This window comes from Coloeus monedula (genome assembly GCF_965178545.1).
Source record: "Coloeus monedula genome assembly, chromosome: 29".
In the NCBI taxonomy this organism is placed as follows: Eukaryota; Metazoa; Chordata; class Aves; order Passeriformes; family Corvidae; genus Coloeus; species Coloeus monedula.
In genome coordinates, this window is record NC_138809.1 from 2,854,059 (window position 1) to 2,881,060 (window position 27,002).

General features: G+C 62.4%; 2 protein-coding genes across 2 annotated transcripts in view; both read right to left on the bottom strand.

Moving 5' to 3' along the window:
• Window positions 1–366: 366 nt before the first annotated feature.
• Window positions 367–4,233, bottom strand: SLC27A3 (solute carrier family 27 member 3; the record flags this gene model as incomplete). Its single annotated transcript, XM_082298620.1, has 10 exons — window positions 367–646; window positions 1,471–1,601; window positions 1,682–1,779; window positions 1,961–2,159; window positions 2,232–2,322; window positions 2,413–2,607; window positions 2,676–2,800; window positions 2,880–3,038; window positions 3,109–3,318; window positions 3,696–4,233. The coding sequence occupies 10 exons, from the start codon at window positions 4,231–4,233 to the stop codon at window positions 470–472; spliced, it is 1,923 nt and encodes a 640-aa protein (XP_082154746.1). The 3' UTR covers window positions 367–469.
• A 755-nt stretch (window positions 4,234–4,988) lies between these two features.
• Window positions 4,989–27,002, bottom strand: part of INTS3 (integrator complex subunit 3) — a 44,067-nt gene continuing 22,053 nt past the window's right edge. The window contains exons 13-31 of the mRNA XM_082298817.1: window positions 26,139–26,218; window positions 23,530–23,621; window positions 23,037–23,143; window positions 22,702–22,818; window positions 21,988–22,117; window positions 19,623–19,677; window positions 18,494–18,597; window positions 18,177–18,221; window positions 17,834–17,953; window positions 16,404–16,557; window positions 15,088–15,156; window positions 13,659–13,734; window positions 11,466–11,579; window positions 11,320–11,368; window positions 8,511–8,678; window positions 6,953–7,053; window positions 6,798–6,870; window positions 6,541–6,700; window positions 4,989–5,518 (exon numbers count right to left, since the gene is read on the bottom strand). Of these exons, the coding sequence (XP_082154943.1) occupies window positions 5,441–5,518; window positions 6,541–6,700; window positions 6,798–6,870; window positions 6,953–7,053; window positions 8,511–8,678; window positions 11,320–11,368; window positions 11,466–11,579; window positions 13,659–13,734; window positions 15,088–15,156; window positions 16,404–16,557; window positions 17,834–17,953; window positions 18,177–18,221; window positions 18,494–18,597; window positions 19,623–19,677; window positions 21,988–22,117; window positions 22,702–22,818; window positions 23,037–23,143; window positions 23,530–23,621; window positions 26,139–26,218 (1,892 nt within the window). The 3' untranslated portion in view covers window positions 4,989–5,440. The remainder of the gene's footprint in view (window positions 5,519–6,540; window positions 6,701–6,797; window positions 6,871–6,952; window positions 7,054–8,510; window positions 8,679–11,319; window positions 11,369–11,465; window positions 11,580–13,658; window positions 13,735–15,087; window positions 15,157–16,403; window positions 16,558–17,833; window positions 17,954–18,176; window positions 18,222–18,493; window positions 18,598–19,622; window positions 19,678–21,987; window positions 22,118–22,701; window positions 22,819–23,036; window positions 23,144–23,529; window positions 23,622–26,138; window positions 26,219–27,002) is intronic.

A 27,002-nucleotide genomic window follows, 5' to 3' on the forward strand; every position in this document is an offset into this window, starting at 1 on the left:
GGAGCCCCGAAATGGACACGGGGAGCCCTGAAATGGACACGGGGAGCCCCGAAATGGACACGGGACCCCCGAAATGGACACAGGGAGCCCTGAAATGGACACGGGACCCCCGAAATGGACACGGGGAGCCCTAAAATGGACACGGGGAGCCCTAAAATGGACACGGGACCCCCGAAATGGACACAGGGAGCCCTAAAATGGACACGGGGAGCCCTAAAATGGACACGGGACCCCCGAAATGGACACGGGGACCCCCGAATGGACACGGGGAGCCCTGAAATGGACACAGGGAGCCCCAAAATGGACACGGGGACCCCCGAAATGGACACGGGGAGCCCTGAAATGGACACGGGACCCCCGCCGCTGCCACTGCTGGGGCTGGTACGGACACGGGGCGCTCCAGGACCCCCCGGCTCCGGGACCCCCCGGGCTCCGGGACTCCCCCGGCTCCTGGGGACCCCCGGGCGGGTCAGATGCGGATCCGCCCGTCCCGGAGCCGCTCCCAGCGCTCGGGGTCCAGCGGGACGAACGCTCGGGCGGCCTCGTCCAGCACGAAGAGCGGCCCCGCCACGCGTGCGGGGTCGCAGCCGTCCCGCGCCAGCCGCACCTTCTGCTGCTTGAACGTCTCCGTCATCTCCAGCCGCTCCTGGGGGCAGCGGCACCGTTGGGGACCCACCACGGACACCCCCGGACACCCACCGGACACCCCCGGACCCTCCCCGGACACCCCCGAGCACCCCCGGACACCCATCGGACACCCCCGGACACCCCCCGGACACCCCCGAGCACCCCCCCGGACACCCCCCGGACCCTCCCCGGACACCCCCGAGCACCCCCGGACACCCACCGGACACCCCCGGACACCCACCGGACCCTCCCCGGACACCCCCGAGCACCCCCCGGACACCCCCGGACACCCCCCGGACACCCCCGAGCACCCCCCGGACACCCCCCGGACCCTCCCCGGACACCCCCGAGCACCCCCGGACACCCCCCGGACACCCCCGAGCACCCCCCGGACACCCCCGGACCCTCCCCGGACACCCCCGAGCACCCCCCCGGACACCCCCGGACCCTCCCCGGACACCCCCGAGCATCCCCGGATCCTCCCCGGACCCCACCCGGATCCCTCCCGGATCCGCACCGGACACCCCCGGACCCCCCCTGGACATCCCCGAACACCCCCCGGACCCCCCCTGGACACCCCCGAGCACCCTCCGGACACGCCCGAGCACCCCTCAGACACCCCCGAGCACCCCCGAATCCCTCCCGCACCACCCCCCCCCCCCGGACACCCCCGAGCACCACCCGGGACCCCCGGACCTCCCCCGGACGCCCCCCCCGACACCCCCGAGCACCACCCAGGACCCCTGGACCCTCCCTGGACACCCCCAAGCACCCCCGGATCCCCCCCGGCTCCCTCCCCGGACACCCCCTCGCAGCCCCCGGGACCCCCGGAGCCCCCGGTACCTGCAGGCGGAGGAAGCGGGGCCGCGCGTAGGGCGGCAGGAGCTGCTCCAGGTGCCGGTAGAGGCCGGGACCGTCCAGGGAGCGGCCGGGCCGCAGAACGAGCGCGGCCATCCCGGCACGGCCCTCGTGGCCTGCGGGCGAGGGGACACTTGGGGGGCACCGCGGGGCGTGAGGGGGGGGCCCCGGGAGGCGGTGCCGGGGGCGGCGGTACCTGGGACGGTGACACCGTAAACGGTGGCTTCCTGCAGGGACTCGTGGGCCAGCAGCGCCTCGGCCACTTCCGTGGTGGCCACGTTCTCGCCTTTCCACCTGGGAGGGGACGGGGGTGAGACCCCCCCCAAATGTTTAACGGGGACGAGTCTCCCCTGAACATTTAATGGGGCCGAGCCCCCCCGGCGATGCAGGGAGGGGGGCTGGGGGTCCCGCGCTGTTCCCTCAGGCCAGGCTGGGGCTGAGGGGTGCCCCCCATGCTGGGGGGGGGCTCTGGCACCTGAAGGTGTCCCCGGTGCGGTCCCGGAACCGCACGAACTGTTCCTCGTCCTGCTCCACCAGGTCCCCGGTGTTGAAGAACTCGTCCCCCTCGGCGAAGACCCCGCGGAGCAGCTTCTGCTCCGACAGCTCCCGACTGCCGGCGTAGCCCAGGAAGGGGCTCCGGGGGGTCACGGGGGCGATCAGCAGCCCCGTCTCACCTGCGGGGGTGGGGACGGTGACGGGGGCACCCCGGGCACCCCCCCGGGAGCCACCCCGTGCCCGCTGCTCACCCGTCCGGGCGCGGATGCAGCGTCCGGCCTCGTCCCGTTCCGGTGCTCCGGCCACGACGTCGTAACGAATGACCTCAAAGGGCGAGAAGAGCTGGGGAGAGAGGCCGGGCAGGGGTCAGCGCCCAGGGTGGGCGTTTGGGGGTGTTTGGGGCACAGACCCCCCCCCTCCCGGTCCCCAAACCTTGTAGATGAAGCTGCAGCGCCCCACGGCCCCCGGGGTCCCGGTGTAGTTGAAGAGGGTGACGTTGCCCTCGCTCATCCCGTAGGTCTCCACGATGCGCACGGGCCCGAAGCGCTGCTGGAAGCTCCGCCAGACGTCGGGGCGGAGGCCGCTGCCCACCGCCAGCCTCAGCCCGTGCTGCCGCTCCCCGGGGCGCTGCGGGGCCACCGTCAGCTCCGGGGGTGCCCCCCCGGGACCCCCTTTCCCCAGCGCCCTGCCCTGACCTGGGGCTGGTTCACCAGGTACCGGCACAGCTCCCCGATGTACTGGAAGACGGTGACGCCCTCGGCGCGGCAGTCGTCCCAGAACTGGCTGGCGGAGAACTTCTCCTTCAGCACGCACGTGGCCCCTGCGGGACAGAGAGGGGGGATCAGCCCCCGAAACATCCCCGGACCCCCTCCCCCCCCAAGGGCCCCGGCCCCGCTCACCGATGCCGATGCAGCCGATGATGCCCAGGAGGGACCCGGCCATGTGGTAGAGGGGCAGTGCCAGGTACACGACGTCCCGGCTGGAGGCTCCCACCAGCTCGTAGAAGCTCAGGCACATGATGGATTTGAGGTGGGACACGCGGGCGGCTTTGGGGAGCCCTGGAAGGGGAGAACGGAGCTGAGTCCCCCACGCTCACCCAGAAGCCCCCGGCCCTGGCCCCGGCCCCACCGGTGGTGCCCGAGGTGAAGATGTAGAGGCAGGTGTCGTTCATGTCCTCGGGCTCCCACACGTCCTCGGGCTCCAGCTCCTCGGAGGCCGCGTCCAGCAGCTCCTGCAGCGCCACGACGCCGGGCGGGTACGGCCCCGCTCCCAGCACCCACACGGCCACCCCGTCCTCCCGCAGGCTGGGCAGCAGCGGCTCCACCGACCCGAACAGGTCTGGGGGCACAGCACCGTGTGGGGACCACCCCGCTGGCCCCGGTCCTCGCCATCCACCCCCGGTGCCCCGCGTGCCACCCACCCCTTGTCCCCCTCGCTCCCACCGCGTTCCTCATTATCCCCCTGATCCCACTCCAGCTCCCGGTCCTCTCATCCCCCGGCCCCGGTCCCACCTCTGTCCCCGTTACAGCCCGGGATGTTCCCACTCCGCGCTCCCCATTAACCCCCCCGGTCGGCCCCGTTTCCCCGGTCCCCTCGCGTTCCCCTCGGTGTCCCCCCCGTTACCCCCCGAAAGCTTCCCGGTTCCCCTCGGCCCTTTCCTCCCGCATTCCCCGCTCCCCTCCCGGTGTCCCCCCGGTGTCCCCCCCCGCTCTCACCGTCCGCCACCAGCAGCGCCCGCGCCCCGCAGCCGCGCAGGCAGTGCCGGAGCCCCGCGGGGCGCAGCGCCGTGCCCAGGAACGCCGGGCGGGCCCCGAGCGCCGCCAGCCCGAACCAGCCCCACACGAAGCGGGGCTCGTTGCCCACCAGCAGCCCCACGGTGTCCCCGGGCCGCGGCGGGGCCCGCAGCGCCCGCAGCGCGTTCGCCACCCGCGCCACGCTCCGCGCCGCCCGCCCGAGCGGCTCCGCGCCCGCCCGGCCCCGCAGGAACGGCCGCGCCGGGGCCGCCCGGGCCGCGCGCAGGAACCGGGAGGCCACGCTCCCCCCGGGGCCCCGCCGCGCCCGCCGCCGGCACCGCAGCGCCCGCAGAGCGAACGCCAGGTCGGCCCAGAGGTGCGGCCGCAGCCGCCGCTGCAGCGCCAGCAGCGCCCCCAGAGCCCCCAGAGCCAGCGGCCCCCCCAGGAGCCCCCCCAGGAGCCCCCCCAGGAGCCCCAGAGCCCCCAGACCCAGCGCCCCCAGCGCCGCCGCCAGCGCCATGGCCCGCGCCCGCCTCGACGGGGCGGGGCGGACACGCCCACCTTGGCCACGCCCCCCTCCGGCCGCGCCCACTTTGGCCACGCCCCCCGTGTCCCCCCCCCCACCCTCTGCCAAGCCCCGCCACGGCCCCCCCACGCCACCCCTGTCCCCCGACGTCCCCCATGTCCCCCCACTTCCCCCCTGTCCCTCCCACGCCACTTCTGTCCCCCCATGTCCCCCCATGTCCCCCCCATGTCCCCCCGTCCCCCCCCCCAGTCACCCCTGTCCCCCCTGTCCCTCCCACGCCGCCCCCGTCCCCCCATGTCCCTCCCACGCCGCCCCTGTGTCCCCCCACGTCCCCCCTGTCCCTCCCACGCCGCCCCTGTCCCCCCACATCGCCCCTGTGTCCCCCTATGTCCCCCCCCCAGTCACCCCTGTCCCCCCCTCACGTCGCCCCTGTCCCCAGCCCCTCCTCTACCCCCGCCCCGCGGTGCCCCCCCCGCCCCTGCCCTGTCCCCTCTCCGTGTCCCCCCTCCCCGTCCCCGTCCGTGGCCTCCCCTCCCGCTCCCTCCCTGTCCCAGATTCCCGTGTCCCGGGGGGGTCTGGCAGTGCCACCGTCCCGGGGGAGCCACGTGCCCCGGCCGGGCCACACCGGGAACGGGGGAGGGAGGGAGGCGGGGGGGGGACACGGCTTCGGTCCCCCCGCCCCCGGCACAAATCGGGGCCGTTTGGTAAAAAACAGGAAGGTTTTTATTGCTGCTTTCCTTAAAAACGCTTAAAAACGCTGAGGGAGCCGCGGGGTTGGGGCCAGGACCCCCCAAATCCCCCCCACCCCCTCCAAGGACCCCCAGGGGGCTTCGGGGGCGGGGAGGGGGGGGGTCGGGGCCGCTTTCTCGGGGAGGCAGGACCCCCCCCCCCTCCCCCTCCCCTCCCCAAATCATCCTGGAGCAGCGATCGGGTTCCACCCTTTATTTACATTTCTATGGGAAAATGGGGGCTGGGGGTGTCCCCCCCTCCCCTCCCCTCCCCCGTCACCTCGGGGGGACCCCACCCACAGCGGGGGGGGGGCGGAGGGGGGGGACACCGCGACCCCTCCCCACATGGCTGAGAAGGGGAGGGGTCACCGATGCCGGGGATTTGCCGGCACCGGCTTGGGGGAGCTCCCGTGGGGGTCCCCATTTTGGGGGGTGGGGGAGAGGGTATTGGGGGGGGGGGGGGGTCCTGGCCCTCAGTCACTGTCCGAGCCCACGGCCGAGGAGCCTTTCCTTTTCCTCTTGGCCGGTTTGGGTTTGGTGTCCTCTTCCTCCTGCAGGGACAGGGGGTCAGCGGGGTTTTGGGGAGCCCGGGGGGGGTCTCGGGGGGGCTCTCAGGGCTCGGGGGGGGCTCTCAGGGGGCTCTCGGGGGGGCTCTCAGGGCTCAGGGGGCTCTCAGGGCTCTCAGGGGGGTACTCAGAGCTCTCAGGGGGCTCTCAGGGGGCTCTCAGGGCTCAGGGGGCTCTCAGGGGGCTCTCAGGGGGCTCTCAGGGCTCAGGGGGCTCTCAGGGGGTTCTCGGGGGGGCTCTCAGGGCTCGGGGGGGGCTCTCAGGGGGGGCTCTCAGGGGGTCTCTCAGGGGGCTCTCAGGGGGTTCTCAGGGGGGTCTCTCAGGGCTCGGGGGGGCTCTCAGGGTTCAGGGGGCTCTCAGGGCTCGGGGGGCTCTCAGGGGGGGCTCTCAGGGCTCAGGGGGCTCTCAGGGGGCTCTCAGGGCTCTCAGGGGGGCACTCAGAGCTCTCAGGGGGCTCTCAGGGGGCTCTCAGGGCTCAGGGGGGGCTCTCAGGGCTCAGGGGGCTCTCAGGGGGGCACTCAGAGCTCTCAGGGGCCTCTCAGGGGGCTCTCAGGGCTCGGGGGGGCTCTCAGGGGGCTCTCAGGGCTCGGGGGGGCTCTCAGGGGGCTCTCAGGGCTCAGGGGGCTCTCAGGGGGCTCTCAGGGGGCTCTCAGGGCTCGGGGGGGCTCTCAGGGGGCTCTCAGGGCTCAGGGGGGGCTCTCAGGGCTCAGGGGGCTCTCAGGGGGGCACTCAGAGCTCTCAGGGGCCTCTCAGGGGGCTCTCAGGGCTCGGGGGGGCTCTCAGGAGGCTCTCAGGGCTCAGGGGGCTCTCAGGGGGCTCTCAGGGGGTTCTCAGGGGGGCTCTCAGGGCTCTCTCAGGAGGCTCTCAGGGCTCTCAGGGCTCAGGGGGGCTCTCAGGGGGCTCTCAGGGCTCAGGGGGCTCTCAGGAGGCTCTCAGGGCTCAGGGGGCTCTCAGGGGGCTCTCAGGGGTCTCTCAGGGCTCGGGGGGGGCTCGGGGGGGGCTCTCACCGAGGCGCTGCTGGACCCCGACTCCTCCTCGTTGTTGGGGGGCTGCGCCGCGTTCTTGCGGCTGCGGGGGCTCGACAGGGCCGTGGCTTTCCGGCGGCTCTTGGGGGGTTTGCTGGAGGAATCCTCGTATTCCTCGGCCAGCGAGAAGAGGTCGGAGAACCTGGAGAGGATTGGGGGAAGGAGGTCAGTGAGGTTTTGGGGTCTCCAGAAGGGGAAGAGAGGCGGAGAGGAAGAGGGGGGGGGGGGACGACTCTCACTTCATTTTGTGGGCCTCGTCACAGCTGGCCTGGACGTGCTGCAGCGCCTGCAGGATCGGGGTCTGGCTGAAAACTGCGGGAATGAGGCGGGAATGAGGCGGGAATGGGGAAAACAGCCCCGATCCCAGATCCCGGAGCGGCCCCTCGGCACCCACAGTTCTGTTTGGTGTTGGTCAGGTTGAGGCGGAGGTTGTCCAGGTGCTCCAGGATCTGCTCCAGGGTCAGCTGGGCCAGTTTGCTGCTGGAGCTGCGCAGGCTGCGGGGCAGAGGAGGTGTCAGGGATGGCGAGGAACGGGGTCGGGATGTCAGAAAATGGGGATGAGAGTCCCAGAAATGGGGGTGAAAGTGCCAAAAATGGGGGTGAGAGATGGAAAAATGGGGATGGGGTGCCAAAAATGGGGATGAGAGATGGAAAAATGGGGATGGGATGCCAAAAATGGGGATGAGACACCTAAAAATGGGGATGAGAGACCCAAAAATGGGGATGGGATCGTAAAAATGGGGATGAGACCCCAAAAACGGGGATGAGACACCCAAAAATGGGGATGAGATCCCAAAAATGGGAATGAGACCCCCAAAAAAATGGGGATAAAACCCCCAAAAAATGGGGATGAGACCCAACTAATGGGGATAAAACCCCCAAAAATGGGGACAAGACCCCAAAAATGAGGATGAAACCCAAATAATGGGGATAAAACCCCCAAAAATGGGAATGAGACCCCAAAAATGAGGATGAGACCCAAATAATGGGGATAAAACCCCCAAAAACGGGGACGAGACCCCACACAATGGGGATAAAACCTCCAACAAATGGGGATAAACCCCCCAAAAATGGGAATGAGACCCCCAAAAAATGGGGATGAGACCCCAAAAATGAGGATGAGACCCAAATAATGGGGATAAACCCCCAAAAACGGGGACAGGACCCCAAAAATGAGGATGAGACCCAAATAATGGGGATAAGACACCCAAAAATGGGGATGAGACCCCAAAAATGAGGATGAGACCCAAATAATGGGGATAAACCCTCCAAAAATGGGATGAGACCCCAAAAATGGGAATAAAACCTCCAAAAAATGGGGATAAACCCCCCAAAAATGGGGACGAGACCTCCAAAAAATGGGGATAAGACCCAGAAAATGGGGATAAAACCTCCAAAAATGGGGACGAGACCCCAAAAATGAGGATGAGACCCAAATAATGGGGATAAACCCCCCAAAAATGGGAATGAGACCCCAAAAATGGGAATAAAACCTCCAAAAAATGGGGATAAAACCCCCAAAAAATAGGATGAGACCCAAATAATGGGGATAAACCCTCCAAAAACGGGGACGAGACCTTCAAAAAATGGGGATGAGATCCAAAAAATGGGGATAAAACCTCCAAAAATGGGGACGAGACCCAAAAATGAGGATGAGACCCAAATAATGGGGATAAGACACCCAAAAATGGGGACGAGACCTCCAAAAAATGGGGATGAGACCCAAATAATGGGGATAAAACCTCCAAAAACGGGGACGAGACCTCCGAAAAATGGGGATGAGACCCAAAAAATGAGGATAAAACCTCCAAAAATGGGGACGAGACCCAAATAATGGAGATAAACCCCCCAAAAACGGGGACGAGACCTCCAAAAAACTGGGGATGAGCCCCCCAGAAACGGGGGAGGAGCCCGGGTGGGAATTGCTGGGAAGCAGGGAGGGAATTGCCGACCTCTGGCGCTTGCGGGGCAGGCTGTTGTTCTTGATGAGCAGGGCCTTGATGTGCTCGCCCAGGAGGTCGTCGTGGCGCAGCCCCCAGTGCCGCAGGATGCTGGTGGTGAACTGGTCCTCGGGGTGGCACGGCCGGCTCAGCACCATCTTCACCATCTCCTCGCTGGGCCTGCGGGAAAGCGGGAATGGGGAAGGGGCGGGAGAATCCCACTGGGAATGGGGAATGAGAATCCCCCTGGAATGGGGAAGGGGGGGAGAATCCCCCTGGAATGGGGAATGAGAATCCCCTGGGAATGGGGAATGAGAATCCCCCTGGGAATGGGGAATGAGAATCCCCCTGGGGATGGGGAATGAGAATCCCCCTGGAATGGGGAATGAGAATCCCCCTGGAATGGGGAAGGGGGGGAGAATCCCCCTGGAATGGGGAATGAGAATCCCCCAGGAATGGGGAATGAGAATCCCCCTGGGGATGGGGAATGAGAATCCCTCTGGAATGGGGAAGGGGGGGAGAATCCCCCTGGAATGGGGAATGAGAATCCCCCTGGAATTTGGGAATGGCTGGAGAATCCCCCCCTGGAATGGGGAATGAGAATCCCCCTGGAATGGGGAATGGCGGGAGAATCCCCCTGGAATGGGGAAGGGCGGGAGAATCCCACTGGGAATGGGGAATGAGAATCCCCCTGGGGATGGGGAATGGCGGGAGAATCCCACTGGGAATGGGGAATGAGAATCCCCCTGGAATTTAGGAATAGTGGGAGAATCCCAGTGGGAATTTGGGAATGAGAATCTCCCTGGAATGGGGAATGGCGGGAGAATCCCCCCCTGGAATGGGGAATGAGAATCTCCCTGGAATTTGGGAATAGTGGGAGAACACCCCGGGAATTTGGGAATGGTGGGAGAACCCCCCTGGGAATGGGGAACGAGAATCTCCCTGGAATGGGGAATGGTGGGAGGAGAACCCCCCCGGGAATGGGGAATGAGAATCCCCCAGGAATGGTGGGAGAACCCCACCCTGGAATTTGGGAATGGCGGGAGAATCCCCTGGGAATGGGGAATGGAGGGAGAATCCCCTGGGAATGAGGAAGGGCAGAAGAACCCCCCAGGGAATGAGAATCCCCCTGGAATGGGGAATGGAGGGAGAATCCCCCGGGAATGGGGAATGAGAACCCCCCTGGAATTTGGGAACGGCGCGAGAATCCCCCTCGGTGCCCTCCGGAGTTGCCCCCATCTGGGATTCCAGGCACTGCCCCGGTATCCCAGCACACCCCAGTACATCCCAGCACATCCCAGTGCATCCCAGCGATCCCAGCGCATCCCAGTACATCCCAGCGCACCCCAGTACATCCCAGTGCACCCAGCACATCCCAGCACATCCCAGTACATCCCAGTGCACCCAGCACATCCCAGTACATCCCAGCGCACCCCAGTGCATCCCAGCACATCCCAGCGCACCCCAGCACATCCCAGTGCACCCCAGTACATCCCAGTACATCCCAGCGCATCCCAGCACATCCCAGCGCATCCCAGCGCATCCCAGCACATCCCAGCGCACCCCAGTACATCCCAGTGCATCCCAGCGCACCCCAGTACATCCCAGCACATCCCAGCACATCCCAGTACATCCCAGCGCATCCCAGCGCACCCCAGTACATCCCAGCACATCCCAGCACACCCCAGTACATCCCAGCGCATCCCAGTGCATCCCAGCGCATCCCAGCGCATCCCAGCGCATCCCAGCACATCCCAGCACATCCCAGCGCATCCCAGCACATCCCAGCGCATCCCAGCACATCCCAGCGCACCCCAGTACATCCCAGTGCATCCCAGCACACCCCAGCACATCCCAGTGCATCCCAGCACATCCCAGCACATCCCAGTACATCCCAGTACATCCCAGTACATCCCAGCGCATCCCAGCGCACCCCAGTACATCCCAGCACATCCCAGCGCATCCCAGCACATCCCAGCACATCCCAGCACATCCCAGCACATCCCAGCACACCCCAGTACATCCCAGCGCATCCCAGTGCATCCCAGCGCATCCCAGCACATCCCAGCGCACCCCAGTACATCCCAGCGCATCCCAGTACATCCCAGCGCATCCCAGCACATCCCAGCGCATCCCAGCGCACCCCAGTACATCCCAGTGCATCCCAGCGCACCCCAGTACATCCCAGCACATCCCAGCACATCCCAGTACATCCCAGCGCATCCCAGCGCACCCCAGTACATCCCAGCACATCCCAGCACACCCCAGTACATCCCAGCGCATCCCAGTGCATCCCAGCGCATCCCAGCGCATCCCAGCACATCCCAGCACATCCCAGCGCATCCCAGCGCATCCCAGCACATCCCAGCGCATCCCAGCGCATCCCAGCGCATCCCAGTACATCCCAGCGCATCCCAGCACATCCCAGCGCACCCCAGTACATCCCAGTGCATCCCAGCACACCCCAGCACATCCCAGTGCATCCCAGCACATCCCAGCACATCCCAGTACATCCCAGTACATCCCAGCGCACCCCAGTACATCCCAGTACATCCCAGCACATCCCAGCGCATCCCAGCACATCCCAGTGCACCCCAGTACATCCCAGCTCCCATGGGGACACAGGGACAGTCCTGGTGGGCCCAACAAACCTCATCAGTGCCCCCCAGACCATTCCAGAACCCCTCTAGACCCCCTCAGTGCCCCCCCCCAGCCCCCCAAATCCAGGATTCCAAGGCACCGCCAGGGGTTCCCAGAATCCCAGCACATCCCCATTCCCACGGGGACATTCCCAGGGTCCCCCCCCACTCCCAGCACTCACTTTTCCCTGCGGAGCTGCAGCAGGAGGCAGGACAGGGCCTCGGGATGCTCTGGAAGGGGGGAAGGAGAGGCTGAGCGGGGCTGGGAATATTCCCCCCCATCGGGAATGTTCCCATTGGGAATGTCCCCGTCGGGAATGCCGCTCACCCTTGTACTTGAGGTGCTGCAGGATGGGGATGATGGTCTCCAGCGGGATGTTGTGCGCCAGGAAGAGCTGCCAGGTGCAGTACTGCTCAAAGGTCTCCCAGTCCAGGCTCTGAACTGGGATGGGAGCGCGGAGTGGGGATGGGAACAGCGGGGACAACCGGGATAACGGGGGTGGATAATGGGGCAACAGGGACAGCGGGGACCAGGGGGATAACGGGGGTGGGGAACGGGGATAACGGGGATAACGGGGATAACAGGGACAGCGGGGGCAAATGGGATAATGGGGATGGAGAAGGGGGATAACGGGGATAACCGGGACAGTGGGGACAATCAGGATAACGGGGGTGGGGAACGGGGATAACCGGGATAACGGGGATAACAGGGACAGCGGGGGCAAATGGGATAATGGGGGTGGAGAACAGGGATGGATAACGGGGATGGGGAATGGGGATAACAGGGACAGCAGGGGCAAATGGGATAACGGGTGGATAACAGGGATGGGGAATGGGGACGGGGAATGGGGACAGGGAACGGGGATAACCGGGTTAACAGGGACAGTGGGGACAAACAGGATAACGGGGGTGGATAATGGGGATGGGGAACAGGGATAACAGGGATAACAGGGACAGTGGGGACAACCGGGATAAAGGGGGTGGATAATGGGGCAACAGGGATAACAGGGACAACGGGGACCAGGGGGATAACAGGGATGGAGAACGGGGATAACAGGGATAACAGGGACAGTGGGGACAACCGGGATAATGGGGGTGGAGAACGGGGATAACGGGGATAACAGGGACAGCGGGGACAAACAGGATAATGGGGGTGGATAATGGGGATGGGGAACAGGGATAACAGGGATAACAGGGACAGTGGGGACACACGGGATAACGGGTGTGGATAATGGGGCAACAGGGATAACAGGAACAACAGGGACAGCGGGGACCAGGGGGATAACGGGGATGGGGAACGGGGACAGGGAATGGGGACAGGGAATGGGCACAGGGAACGGGGATGGGGAACAGGGATAACAGGGATAACAGGGATAACAGGGACGGGGGGGCAAATGGGATAACGGGGGTGGGGAACGGGGATGGGGAAAGGGGATAACGGGGACAGTGGGGACAACAGGGACAACAGGGACAGTGGGGACAACAGGGATAACAGGGATAACAGGGATAACAGGGATAACAGGGATAACAGGGATAACAGGGATAACAGGGACAGCGGGGACAGGGGGGACAAACGGGTTAATGGGGGTGGATAACGGGGATGGGGAACAGGGATAACCAGGATAACAGGGACAGTGGGGACACACGGGATAACGGGGATGGGGAATGGGGATAACGGGGATAACAGGGACAGCGGGGGCAAATGGAATAAAGGGGGTGGATAACAGGGATGGGGAACAGGGATAACGAGGGTAACAGGGACAGTGGGGACAAACAGGATGAAGGGGGATGGATAATGGGGACAGCGGGGACCAGGAGGATAACAGGGATGGAGAACGGGGATGGGGAACGGGGATGGAGAACGGGGATGGGGAACGGGGATGGGGAACAAGGACAAGAGAGATGACAAGAGGGCCAAGGGGGACAACAAGGATAACCGGAATAACGGGAACAACAAGGGTAACAGGGATGGAGGACAGGGCCAATGGGGATAACAGGGATCTGTCTCAGCCCCTTGCCAAGCTCTGGGCACCCCCAAACCTGCCCGGGGTCCCCCCTATCCCTCGGGGCACTGGAAATGGGGACGGAGCCCTGTCCCGGGAAAGGGCTGCGGGGACAGAGTTAACGAGGCTCCCTAATTAACGGGCTTATCCCAAAGCTGGATCAGGGAGAGCGGGATTTGCTCTGGGAACACTGAGAGACCCCACGGAGAGGCCGCGGAGCTGGGGCCGATTTTGGGATTTTCCGGGCTCATTCCCTGCCTGGCACCGCGGGAGCTCCCGGGAATCCCAGGCGGTGGAAGCACGGGAGCGCAGCGGGCACGGGGATAAACCCCACAATCCGGCTTGGGGCCGTGAGCCTTTAATGCCCGCAGGAAATCCAGCCCTCGGGATACCACGGGATGGGCAGATCCAGGGATCCCCCTCTGGAAACAGCTGGGAAGGGCCAGGCCGGGGTTTGGGGCAGGGAGAAGGGGGCAGCCCAGGAATCGCGGTGCCCAATTCCCGGGAACGGCGCTCACTGAGGATGTTGAGCACGGAATCCTTGCGGAACATGACGAGGTTTCCCATCATCACGTGGCACACGAGCTCCTGGAGCTGGGGGAGAACAGGGAACGGGGTCAGGGGGGTGGGATCCGGCAGGAAAGGCACCAGGAGCATCCCTGGGATCCCTGGGATGGGAGCTGGGGGGGCTCCCCACACACAGAGCCCACTCCGGCTCTCATCCTCCTTTTCCCTGCTCCCCTGGATCCTCTGGATCCCTGCTTCTGGTTCTCCTTCCTTCCTGCTCCTCTGGATCCCTACTCCTCATCCTCTGGATCCTCTGGATCCCTGCTCCTGGTCCTCCTTCCTCCCTGCTCCTCTGGATCCCTACTCCTCATCCTCTGGATCCCTGCTCCTGGTTCTCCTTCCTCCCTGCTCCTCTGGATCCCTACTCCTCATCCTCTGGATCCTCTGGATCCCTGCTCCTTGTCCTCCTTTTCCCTGCTCCTCTGGATCCCTACTCCTCATCCTCTGGATCCTCTGGATCCCTGCTTCTGGTCCTCCTTCCTCCCTGCTCCTCTGGATCCCTACTCCTCATCCTCTGGATCCTCTGGATCCCTGCTTCTGGTTCTCCTTCCTCCCTGCTCCTCTTCATCCCCTGGATCCCAGCTCTTCATCCTCCTTCTTTCCAGCTCTTCAATCCCTGGATCCCTGCTCCTCGTGCCCTGGATCCTCTGGATCCCTGCTCCTCTGGATCTCACGGGATCCTCTGGATCCAGCCCCCCCAGAGCCCCACAGGGAAGCTCTTGGAGAAGCCCAGGAAGGCCCCAAGGAACGGCAGGAGGGAGGGGAAGGAAAACGCTCCGGGAAGCACCGACCCTTTGGATTTCGGCACATCCTGGCTCAGACCTCCCCCGCCCCCGCCTCCCACCCCAAGGAAAACCCGCTGGCGCAGCATTCCCGGCCCGGGAAGGGCAGGATTCCCGGGAATGCTGCGGGGCCAGGGGTTATCGGCACATCCCGCTGCAGACCCCGCTCCAGACGCACAACCCCGGAGCCGGCGGCATTCCAGAGGTGCCCCCGGCATTCCAGAGGTGCCCCCGCGCCCCCCCCCCCCGTGGCTATTTTTGGGTTCTCATGGCAACTCTGGAGCGGGAAAAATTCCTGCCAGGAGCGTCCGAGCCTGCGGCCAGGCCGGGCAGAACCAGCGGGGTTCCAGGGCAGGGGGCTCATTAGGGATAATTAGCATTGATTGCCCAGGAAATCGCTCTCCAGGAGATCCCTTGGAAGCAGCAGCAGCTTGGGATCAACCTTTGGACACTGCAGGAGAGCCCCGGAGCTTTCGGGGCTCGCTCCGGCCGGGATTAAGGAATTGGAGCCCACGGATGGCTCGTTTTGGGGTTAAGTCTGCCGGGAATGGTGCAGAAGGGTCGGGAAGGAACCGCTCCCAGCCGGATCCCCCCGCACCTGGAAGGAGTCGATGACGGCCACGATCATGTTCAGCAGCTCCCCGCTCCGCAGGGTCTCGTCCGGGAACTGGGGAGGAACAAAATCCAGGGGGATTCAGGGAAGGACACAGGGGAGAGGTCTCCCAAAACTCTGATCCCCACGGAAAAGCTCTGATCCCCATGGAAAAGCTCCAATCCCCACGGAAAAGCTCCTGAGGGCCCAGCACAGCAGCTCCGACAGCGGGGGGCAGCCGTCAGCCAGCCCGGGGCCCCTGGAATTCCCTGTTTTCCCTCTGGCTCTGCTCCCCATTCCAGGGCCTCGCACGGAAACACGAAATCCATCACCCGAGGGAGCCAAGGGTCGGGAACGGCGGCGGCAGCCGGGAACGGCAGCTCCGAGGGAGCGGGATGTGCCGATCCCGGGATTCGGGGTCACCGTGGGGAACAGGCTGACCCCGCCCTGGGATGGATCCCAAGGACAGGGAGGGATCCAGCTGCACTTTCCATGGATGCGAGGTTTCCTCCCTTGCCAGGCTGTGCCCCATTCCCACAGAATTCCCTCCTTAGGAACGGGGCAGAGCTGTTCCAGCTGATCCAGGCATGAAGGAGGAGCAGGGCCAGCTCCTTCCTCCTGGGAATGGGAAGCGAGCACGCACAGAGAGAGGTTTTGGGATTCATGGCTTCTCCGCTGTGGTGCACCCAGGATGGAGCTCGGGATACACCGGGAATGGGGCTCGGGACACACCCGGGAATGGGGCTCGGGAAACACCCGGGAATGGGGCTCGGGAAACACCCGGGATGGAGCTCGGGACACACCGGGAATGGGGCTCGGGAAACACCCGGGATGGAGCTCGGGACACACCGGGATGGAGCTCGGGACACACCGGGAATGGAGCTCGGGACACACCGGGAATGGAGCTCGGGACACACCGGGAATGGGGCTCGGGACACACCCGGGATGGAGCTCGGGAAACACCCGGGATGGAGCTCGGGGCACACCGGGAATGGGGCTCGGGACACACCGGGAATGGAGCTCGGGACACACCCGGAATGGAGCTCGGGATACACCGGGAATGGAGCTCGGGACAAACCGGGAATGGAGCTCGGGACAAACCGGGAATGGAGCTCGGGACACACCCGGGATGGAGATTAGGACACACCCGGGATGGGATTTGGGGCACACCCAGGATGGGATTTGGGGCACATCCATGCCAGGGACTCAGGGATCCCCGGTGCAGGACCCCGGGCACACCTGGGCACACCTGGGGCTCTCACCTCGGTGCGGACAGCCCCCGGGCACATCTGGGCACATCTGGGCACACGTGGGGCTCTCACCTCGGTGTAGATGGAGGGCGTGAGGAAGCAGAGCAGCCGCACGTCGTCCTCCTGGCACGCCTTCATGTCCATCATCAGGCACGTGTGCAGCTCCCCGAGCTGCGTGGCCTGGGCGAACGACTCGTACAGCCCCATCCTGCCCAGCGCCGCCTTGCTGGGGACACAGCGCAGCTGGCACCGGGCACAGCTGGCACAGCTGGCACAGCTGGCACCCAGCGCACGCCTGGCACAGCTGGCACACAGCTGGCACACAGCTGGTGCATGGCACATCTGAGCCAGGGCACCCACAGGGTCAGGCAGGGGAGGGGAGTGGAGGGGAGGGACACGTGCAGGTGAGAGGAGGTGGGAGGAGAAGTGCCCAGGTGAGAGGGAGGTGCCCAGGTGAGAAGGAGATGCCCAGGTCAGGGCAAGACCCAGGCGAGAGGGAAGAGTTGCAGGAGGGAGGGGCCCAGGTGAGGGTGGGATCCAGGTGAGAAGGAAGTGCCCAGGTGAGATGGAGATGCCCAGGTGAGAGGGAGGAGTCACAGGAGGGAGGTGCCCAGGTGAGGATGGGATCCAGGTGAGATGGAGGTGCCAGGTCAGGGCATGGCCCAGGTGAGAGGGAGGAGTCACAGGAGGGTGTGGCTCAGGTGAGGATGGGATCCAGGTGAGAAGGAAATGCCCAGGTGAGATGGAGATGCCCAGGTGAGAGGGAGAAGTTGCAGGAGGGAGGGACCCAGGTGAGGATGGGATCCAGGTGAGGGCATGGCCCAGGTGAGATGGAGATGCCCAGGTGAGAGGGAGAAGTTGCAGGAGGGAGGGACCCAGGTGAGGATGGGATCCAGGTGAGATGGAGGTGCCCAGGTGAGAAGGAAGTGCCCAGGTGAGAGGGAGGAGTCACAGGAGGGAGGTGCCCAGGTGAGGGCAAGACCCAGGCGAGAGGGAGGAGTTGGAGGAGGGAGGGGCCCAGGTGAGGGTGGGATCCAGGTGAGATGGAGGTGCCCAGGTGAGGGCATGGCCCAGGTGAGGAGTCACAGGAGGGGGTGGCTCAGGTGAGGATGGGATCCAGGTGAGATGGAGGTGCCCAGGTGAGAGGGAGGAGTCACAGGAGGGAGGGGCTCAGGTGAGGATGGGATCCAGGTGAGATGGAGGTGCCCAGGTGAGAAGGAAGTGCCCAGGTGAGAGGGAGGAGTCACAGGAGGGAGGTGCCCAGGTGAGGGCAAGACCCAGGCGAGAGGGAGGAGTTGCAGGAGGGGGTGGCTCAGGTGAGGGTGGGATCCAGGTGAGATGGAGGTGCCCAGGTGAGAGGGAGGAGTCACAGGAGGGAGGGGCTCAGGTGAGGATGGGATCCAGGTGAGATGGAGGTGCCCAGGTGAGAAGGAGGAGTCGCAGGAGGGCGTGGCCCAGCTGAGGGCGGTACCCGGGGGCGAGGGCGTGGCCCCGGGGCTCACCTGGCCCGCAGGTAGTAGAGCAGGTGGTAGCCGATCTTGGGCTGCTTCTGGTAGAGCTCGGAGAGCAGGTCCAGCAGCAGGGAGAAGCCGCTGTTGTCCTCCTGCATCTGGCACAGGTTCCTTGGGAAGAGCGGGAATGCCGCCGGGATAACGGCGGGAATGTCAGCGGGATGACGGGGACGGACACCTCCCGCTCCCCAAAATTCCACAGAAACCCCTCGTTTCCCACGAAAAGTAGGGCAGAGGGAAGCGAGAAACTGCTTGGGATTTTGGGATCAGCGCTGGGATGTGCGGGATTGAGCAAAAGAGGCCGGAATTCCCAAGGATTTGGGAAGGGACGTACCGGAATATCAGGTAAAGGGGCTTCCCCACGGACTCCTCCAGGGACCTGCGGGACAGACGGACACTCTGAGCTCCTGGGGCGCCCACGCTCCGGGTTTTCCCAGGAAAGGCTCGGGATAAGCCCTGGATCCCACCCTGGATCCCGCTGGCTGCTGGGGGGGCAGGAATATCCTGCAGCAGCTCCGGCTCCAAGGAAACCCTGGAGAAAGGCTGAGCCCAGCAGAGGAGCTTCCCAGGGAAGCCACATCCAAAACCGGGAATATTTCCCTGGGAAAAGCCCAGATCCCGGCGGGAGAGGAGGAGATTCCGAGCCCTTACTCCTCCGTGATCTCCTCCGGCAGAACCTCCCCGCGGAAGTGAGCCTTGAACAGCTCCTGCAGGCAGGACGCGAGCACCGAGAGCTGCTCCGAGTCGAAATCCTCCTGGAAAAGGGACGGGAGAAGGGATGGGAGGGGCACGGAGGAGCTCGGAGCCTGCCCGGCACAGGGAAGGGACACGGGAACGGATCCCAGGCTGCTCCGGGGCCTTTTCCAGCACTGGGGATCCCAAATCACTGCCGGGGATCCCAAACCACTGCCGGGGATCCCAGGATCTTGAGAACAATCCCAGATCTCTGCCAGGGAGCCCAAATCATTCCCAGATCTCTGCCACCAATCCCAATCAGTCCCAGCAATCCCAGATCATTCCCAGCAATCCCAGACTGCTCCCAGCAATCCCAGATCATTCCCAGATCGCTCCCAGCAATCCCAGATCATTCCCAGTGATCTCAGATCACTCCCGGTGATCCCAGATCATTCCCAGATCATTCCCACCAATCCCAGATCGCTCCCACCAATCCCAGATCGCTCCCACTGATCCCAGATCATTCCCACCAATCCCAGATCGCTCCCACCAATCCCAGATCGCTCCCACTGATCCCAGATCATTCCCACCAATCCCAGATCACTCCCAGCAATCCCAGATCATTCCCAGTGATCCCAGATGGCTCCCAGCAATCCCAGATTGCTCCCAGCAATCCCAGATCACTCCCAACAATCCCAGATCGCTCCCAGTGATCCCAGATGGCTCCCAGCAATCCCAGATCGCTCCCAGTGATCCCAGATTGCTCCCAGAGATCCCAGATCACTCCCACCGATCCCAGATCACTCCCACCGATCCCAGATCGCTCCCAGTGATCCCAGATCATTCCCAGCAATCCCAGGTCGCTCCCAGTGATCCCAGATCGCTCCCAGCGATCCCAGATCATTCCCACCGATCCCAGATCTCTGCTGGGGACATTCATGCACCGGGAGCAGGGACGGATCCATGGATGGAGCAGCCCAGGCTCCCAACGGATCCCAAAGGGATCCGAGCGTCCCCAGGCTCCCGTGTCCCCACTCCCGGTGGGACAGAGGTGATCCCAGATCCCCAGCCCGGGCTGGATCCCGGCTGCTCCCGGCTCCGTTACCTCCAGGACCTGATCCACGATCTCCTGCATGACCTCGCACTGCGCCTCCGTGTCGCTGCGGCACAACGGGGACGGGAAATCCCGGTTATCCGGGAGAGCAGGGATCGGGAATTCGGGGGGCTCGGGACACGTTCCATGGTTAAATCGGGATATTGAGGGCGCTTAAGAGCCAGAAATTCCATGGAATCACTGAGGGGCAGGAGCTCCCTCGGACGGAGGGAATTCCAAGGGAGCTGGGAATCGAGGGTGGAGGCGAGGCTGGAGAACACTCGGAGATATCCCTGCTCCCTTCTCAATCCCACAGAATTCCCGTTCCTTCCTCAATCCCAAAGAATTCCTGCTCCCTCCTCAATCCCAGATATCCCTGTTCCTTCCTCCATCCCATAGAATTCCTGCTCCCTCCTCAATCCCAGATATCCCTGTTCCTTCCTCCATCCCACAGAATTCCCATTCCCTCCTCAATCCCACAGAATTCCTGTTCCTTCCTCCATCCCACAGAATTCCCATTCCCTCCTCAATCCCACAGAATTCCTGTTCCTTCCTCCATCCCATTGAATTCCCATTCCCTCCTCAATCCCACAGAATTCCTGTTCCTTCCTCAATCCCATAGAATTCCTGCTCCCTCCTCAATCCCACAGAATTCCTGCTCCTTCCTCAATTCCACAGAATTCCTGCTCCCTCCTCAATCCCAGATATCCCTGTTCCTTCCTCCATCCCATAGAATTCCCATTCCCTCCTCAATCCCATTGAATTCCTGCTCCCTCCTCAATCCCACAGAATTCCTGCTCCTTCCTCAATCCCATAGAATTCCTGCTCCCTCCTCAATCCCAGATATCCCCGTTCCTTCCTCCATCCCATAGAATTCCCATTCCCTCCTCAATCCCAAAGAATTCCTGCTCCCTTCTCAATCCCATAGAATTCCTGCTCCCTCCTCAATCCCACAGAATTCCTGCTCCTTCCTCAATTCCACAGAATTCCTGCTCCTTCCTCAATCCCGAAGAATTCCCATTCCCTCCTCCATTGCAGATATCCCTGTTCTTTCCTCAATCCCAGATATCCCTGCTCCTTCCTCAATCCCACAGAATTCCTGCTCCCTCCTCCATCCCAGATATCCCTGTTCCTTCCTCCATCCCATAGAATTCCTGCTCCCTCCTCAATCCCACAGAATTCCCGTTCCTTCCTCCATCCCATTGAATTCCCATTCCCTCCTCAATCCCACAGAATTCCTGTTCCTTCCTCCATCCCATTGAATTCCCATTCCCTCCTCAATCCCACAGAATTCCCGTTCCTTCCTCAATCCCAAAGAATTCCTGCTCCCTCCTCAATCCCAGATATCCCTGTTCCTTCCTCCATCCCATAGAATTCCTGCTCCCTCCTCAATCCCACAGAATTCCTGTTCCTTCCTCCATCCCACAGAATTCCCATTCCCTCCTCAATCCCACAGAATTCCTGTTCCTTCCTCCATCCCATTGAATTCCCATTCCCTCCTCAATCCCACAGAATTCCTGTTCCTTCCTCAATCCCATAGAATTCCTGCTCCCTCCTCAATCCCACAGAATTCCTGCTCCTTCCTCAATTCCACAGAATTCCTGCTCCCTCCTCAATCCCAGATATCCCTGTTCCTTCCTCCATCCCATAGAATTCCCATTCCCTCCTCAATCCCATTGAATTCCTGCTCCCTCCTCAATCCCACAGAATTCCTGCTCCTTCCTCAATCCCAAAGAATTCCTGCTCCCTCCTCAATCCCAGATATCCCTGTTCCTTCCTCCATCCCATAGAATTCCCATTCCCTCCTCAATCCCAAAGAATTCCTGCTCCCTTCTCAATCCCATAGAATTCCTGCTCCCTCCTCAATCCCACAGAATTCCTGCTCCTTCCTCAATTCCACAGAATTCCTGTTCCTTCCTCAATCCCGAAGAATTCCCATTCCCTCCTCCATTGCAGATATCCCTGTTCTTTCCTCAATCCCAGATATCCCTGCTCCTTCCTCAATCCCACAGAATTCCTGCTCCCTCCTCAATCCCAGATATCCCTGCTCCTTCCTCCATCCTATAGAATTCCTACTCCCTCCTCAATCCCACAGAATTCCCGTTCCTTCCTCCACCCCAGATATCCCTGCTCCTTCCTCAATCCCACAGAATTCCCATTCCCTCCTCAATCCCACACCGGAGCAGGGAACTCGGAGCCTTTTCCCCTCTCTGTCCCCACTCCTGCAGCTCCCAGGAATTCCACCAGCTCCTTCTTCCCAAGCCCTTTTCCTGCAGGAATTCCCTCTCAGTGGGGGACAACCCACGGGGCTGTGGGAGCTCTGGGAAGGATCCACGGCAATGGGAATAACGGGAATGACGGGAATGACGGGCCCCACCTGCCCTTCTGCAGCTGCAGCACTTTGTCCCTCAGGGACTCGTCCAGCTGCTCCAGGAACGGGGTGATGTCCACAGGCTCCTCCACGATGGATTCCTTGATGGGATGGAACCTGAACTCCCTCTTCTTCCCTGAAACCAGGAAAACCCCGCCGGGATGAGGGATTTTCCTCCTCCTCCTCCTCCCTTGGAGCCGTGTCCAGGGCAACGTCTCCCAAACGTTGGGAATGTCCAGGATCGAGGGCCCCGCTCAGTCCCCTTCCCAAACCTGACCCTTCAACATTCCCAAGGTGTCTCTAATTTGGGATTGGGATTCTGGGGCTGCTGTGAAATCCTTTGCCCCATCCCGAGCCTGAGGTCACTTCCCAGTGCTGGGAAAACGCCCTGGCACGGCGGGAATCCCACAGGGATCCGAGCAGCGAGGCCGGGAACAGCTCCAGAGCGGGAATTTGGGTGAGCCCAGTTGGGATGTGAGGCTGGAAAAAGCCCTCTGAGTTCCCGGGAACGGCCAGGAAAGGGAAGGAACCCTTTGGGCACGGATCCCGACCCGGATCCAGCCACGCTGGATGTGGGAATCAGCTCCTCCACACCCTCCCTGCAGGAGGAAAATCGGGATCTCCCAGCGGGATCAACTCTGGGCTTTGGAGGGAATCGTGTTTACAGCCGGGAATTCTGCTGTCCGTGGGGAATTCCGGGAATTCCGGGAGCTCCCTCACCTTTGCTGTTCAGCTCCTCCTCGTCGTCGCTGAAGGCGGCCTCGGCGTTGTCATAGCAACCGTCATCCTTCTCCAGGTGGTTCTCCATCTCCATGGGAACCGGCTCCTCGATTTTCACTGGGAGCACACGGAGCAGCCGCCTGAGGCCTCTCCCAAAAAACAGCCCCGGGAAAGGATCCCGGGAAAGCTCCGGAGCTTGGCAGAGCAGCCATAATTCCCTAAATCCCACCGTTCCCAACCCTGGAGCCTTGTCCGACCCATCCAGCCACCGCTGCCGGAGGGAATTCCAGGGAAAACTCCCACCAGAGGATCGGCCACGAGCCCCCATTCCCTACCTTCGATGGGGGGCGAGGGGGAGCTGCAGAATTCCGGGAATTTCTCCCTCAGCATGGCCCGGAGCTCCTTGTCCAGCTTGGGGTTGTCGAAGAGCGGGGCCAGGTGCCTGCGGGATGGGACAGGGATCAGCCGGAGCCGGGATGAGCCTGATCCCGATGGGAATAGCGGGGCTCCCTCGGGATCCCCTCACTTGTGCCACCACCGGCATGTGGGAATGGGAGAAAGGGGCTGGAATTCCCGGGAGAGGAGCAGGAGCATCCCAGGGAAATCCCGATTCCCTCACCCCCACCCCCCCTCCATCCCTTTTTCCTTCAGGGAAGGGCTCCAGGACAGCCACCAGGACACGACCCCGGTTGCTCCCGAGGTTTCATGGATTCTCCCAAGGTTTTATGGATAACACCACCGCCGCCCCTGGAGAGACCCGGGGGAGCGCAGGTGGCCGTGGCCGTGTTGGAAAATTCGGGAAAACGTGGGAAAATCCGGGGCCCTTACGCCAGGACTCGCTTCTCCACGATGTGCGTGAGGGAGTTGAACACTCCCTGCCGGACGTGGGCTTCCAGAGGGGGGTAGAAATTGGGAATGATCTGGAAGAGATCAGGGATGCAGAGTGGGGTTAAGGGTCTGGAAATGGGGGAAAATCCCCCCCCCCCCCCCCGTCAGGGGCAGGGAATTCCCAGTTCCGGGAATGCGGGAGAAGGGCCCTGAATGCTCGGATCTGTCCGGGCCTTCGCTCCTGCCGGGATTCCTGCCTGGATCCTGAGACATCCCGGGAATGTTCTCCCAGTTCTGCAGCCAGGAGCAGCCGGTTTGGACTGGGAGGGATGGGAGGGATGCAGCTCCTGGCCGGATCCCGATTCCTAGAAACTCCCCCAGCCCTCCCCGGGACCCAATTCCTGGAACCAGCAACTCCTGGCACCACTTCCCTGCCCTGGGATGGGCCACAGAGCCTCTGGATCATTCCCTGACACTCTGATCCCCCCTGGAGGACGAGGGCTGGGCCAGGAATTCCATGTGGGAACAATCCAGAAGCCTTTTCCTACATCAGCCCAGCAGGGTTTGCTGGCGGCGCTGCCTTCCCACAATTAACGAGGGCCACACGGATCCGAGGATCCGGGAACGCTCTGGATTCATCCCCGAGGTCCCACTGAGGGCTGGGGATGGTTCGGCAGCGAGGGGAAAATCCCTGCGGGATTTGGGATGGGGATGGGAGGTGCAGCCGACTCTGGGATCCGGAGGGATGCGCTGGGGGGAAATGCCAGCGGAGCTGGGTGGGATTGTGGGGCCTTTGGGGTGGGATCTGTGGATCCCTTTGGATTGGGATTTGTGGAGCCTTTGGGGTGGGATTTGTGGAACTTTTGGATTGGGATTTGTGGATCCCTTTGTATTGGGATTTGTGGAACTTTTGGATTGGGATTTGTGGATCCCTCGGGTCAGGATTTGTGGAACTTTTGGATTGGGATTTGTGGAGCCTTTAGGGTGGGATTTGTGGAACTTTTGGATTGGGATTTTGGAGCCTTTGGGGTGGGATTTGTGGAACTTTTGGATTGGGATTTGTGGATCCCTTTGTATTGGGATTTGTGGAACTTTTGGATTGGGATTTGTGGATCCCTCGGGTCAGGATTTGTGGAACTTTTGGATTGGGATTTTGGAGCCTTTGGGGTGGGATTTGTGGACCCCTTGGGTTGGGATTGGTGGATCCCTTGGGGTCAGGATTTGTGGAGCCTTTGGGGTGGGATTTGTGGATCCCTTTGGATTGGGATTTGTGGAGTCTTTGGGGTGGGATTTATGGATCCCTTGGGTCGGGATTTGTGGAGTCTTTGGGGTGGGATCTGTGGATCCCTTTGGGGTGGGATTTTGGGGCCTTTGGGGTGGGATTTGTGGATCCCTTGGGGTCGGGATTTGTGGAGTCTTTGGGGTGGGATCTGTGGAACTTTTGGATTGGGATTTTGGAGCCTTTGGGGTGGGATTTGTGGATCCCTTTGGATTGGGATTTGTGGAGCCTTTGGGGTGGGATTTTGGACCCCTTGGGTCGGGATTTGTGGAACTTTTGGATTGGGATTTGTGGAGCCTTTGGGGTGGGATTTGTGGATCCCTTGGGTCAGGATTTGTGGATCCCTTTGGGATGGGATCTGTGGAACTTTTGTATTGGGATTTGTGAATCCCTTGGGGTCAGGATTTGTGGATCCCTTGGGTCGGGATTTGTGGAACTTTTGGATTGGGATTTGTGGATCCCTTGGGTCGGGATTTGTGGAACTTTTGGATTGGGATTTGTGGAGCCTTTAGGGTGGGATTTGTGGAACTTTTGGATTGGGATTTTGGAGCCTTTGGGGTGGGATTTGTGGACCCCTTGGGTTGGGATTGGTGGATCCCTTGGGGTCAGGATTTGTGGAGCCTTTGGGGTGGGATTTGTGGATCCCTCGGGTCGGGATTTGTGGATCCCTTTGGATTGGGATTTGTGGATCCCTTGGGGTCGGGATTTGTGGAACTTTTGGATTGGGATTTGTGGATTCCTCGGGTCGGGATTTGTGGAACTTTTGGATTGGGATTTTGGAGCCTTTGGGGTGGGATTTGTGGACCCCTTGGGTTGGGATTGGTGGATTCCTTGGGGTCAGGATTTGTGGAGCCTTTGGGGTGGGATTTGTGGATCCCTTGGGGTCAGGATTTGTGGATTCCTCGGGTCGGGATTTGTGGAACTTTTGGATTGGGATTTGTGGATCCCTCGGGTCGGGATTTGTGGATCCCTTTGGATTGGGATTTGTGGATCCCTTGGGGTCGGGACTTTGGAGCCTTTGGGGTGGGATTTGTGGATCCCTTGGGTTGGGATTTGTGGAGCCTTTGGGGTGGGATTTGTGGATCCCTTGGGTCGGGATTTGTGGAGCCTTTGGGGTGGGATCTGTGGAACTTTTGGATTGGGATTTCGGAGCCTTTGGGGTGGGATTTGTGGATCCCTCGGGTCGGGATTTGTGGAACTTTTGGATTGGGATTTCGGAGCCTTTGGGGTGGGATTTGTGGATCCCTCGGGTCGGGATTTGTGGAGCCCAGCGGTCGCTCTCCCAGCTTTCCCCATTCCCGGAATTCCCTGGAGCGGGAGGGCCACTCACCCGGCACATGAAGTCCAGCAGCGTGGCCGTGATGGCCGGGTGGGGCTTCATGGAGTGGTGCATGACCAGGATGGCCGGTTCTGGGACAGGGAGCGGGATGAGACCCCAGAGACCCCAAATCCCCGTTCCCGGGGGGCTGCCGAGGGATTGGGACACCCACGGATCCCATCCAGAGGGAGATCCCAATCCCCAGGAGATCCCCACAGATCCCATCCATAGGAGACCCCGATGGATCCCACCCCCAAGAGACCCTGATGGATCCCATCCATAGGAAGATCCCTGATGGGTCCCATCCCCAGGAGCCCCCGATGGATCCCATCCAGAGGGAGATCCCAATGGATCCCATCCACAGGAAGATCCCTGATGGATCCCACCCCCAGGAGACGCCAATGGATCCCATCCATAGAATGTCCCCACAGATCCCACCCCCAGGAAACCCCAATGGATCCCATCCATAAGAAGATCCCTGATGGATCCTGCCCCCAGGAGACCCCAGTGGATCCCATCCCCAGGAAGATCCCTGATGGGTCCCACCCCCAGGAGACCCCCACAGATCCCATCCATAGGAATATCCCCACAGATCCCATCCCCAGGAGATCCCCATGGATCCCATCCTCAGGAAGATCCCCCTGATGGATCCTGCCCCCAGGAGCCCCCAATGGATCCCATCATCAGGAAGATCCCCCAATGGATCCTGCCCCCAGGAGACCCTGACAGATCCCATCCCCAGGAAGATCCCGCTGGATCCCATCCCCAGGAAGATCCCCCTGATGGATCCTGCCCCCAGGAAGATCCCCCAATGGATCCTGCAACCAGGAAGATCCCTGCTGGATCCCATCCCCAAGAAGATCCCCCTGATGGATC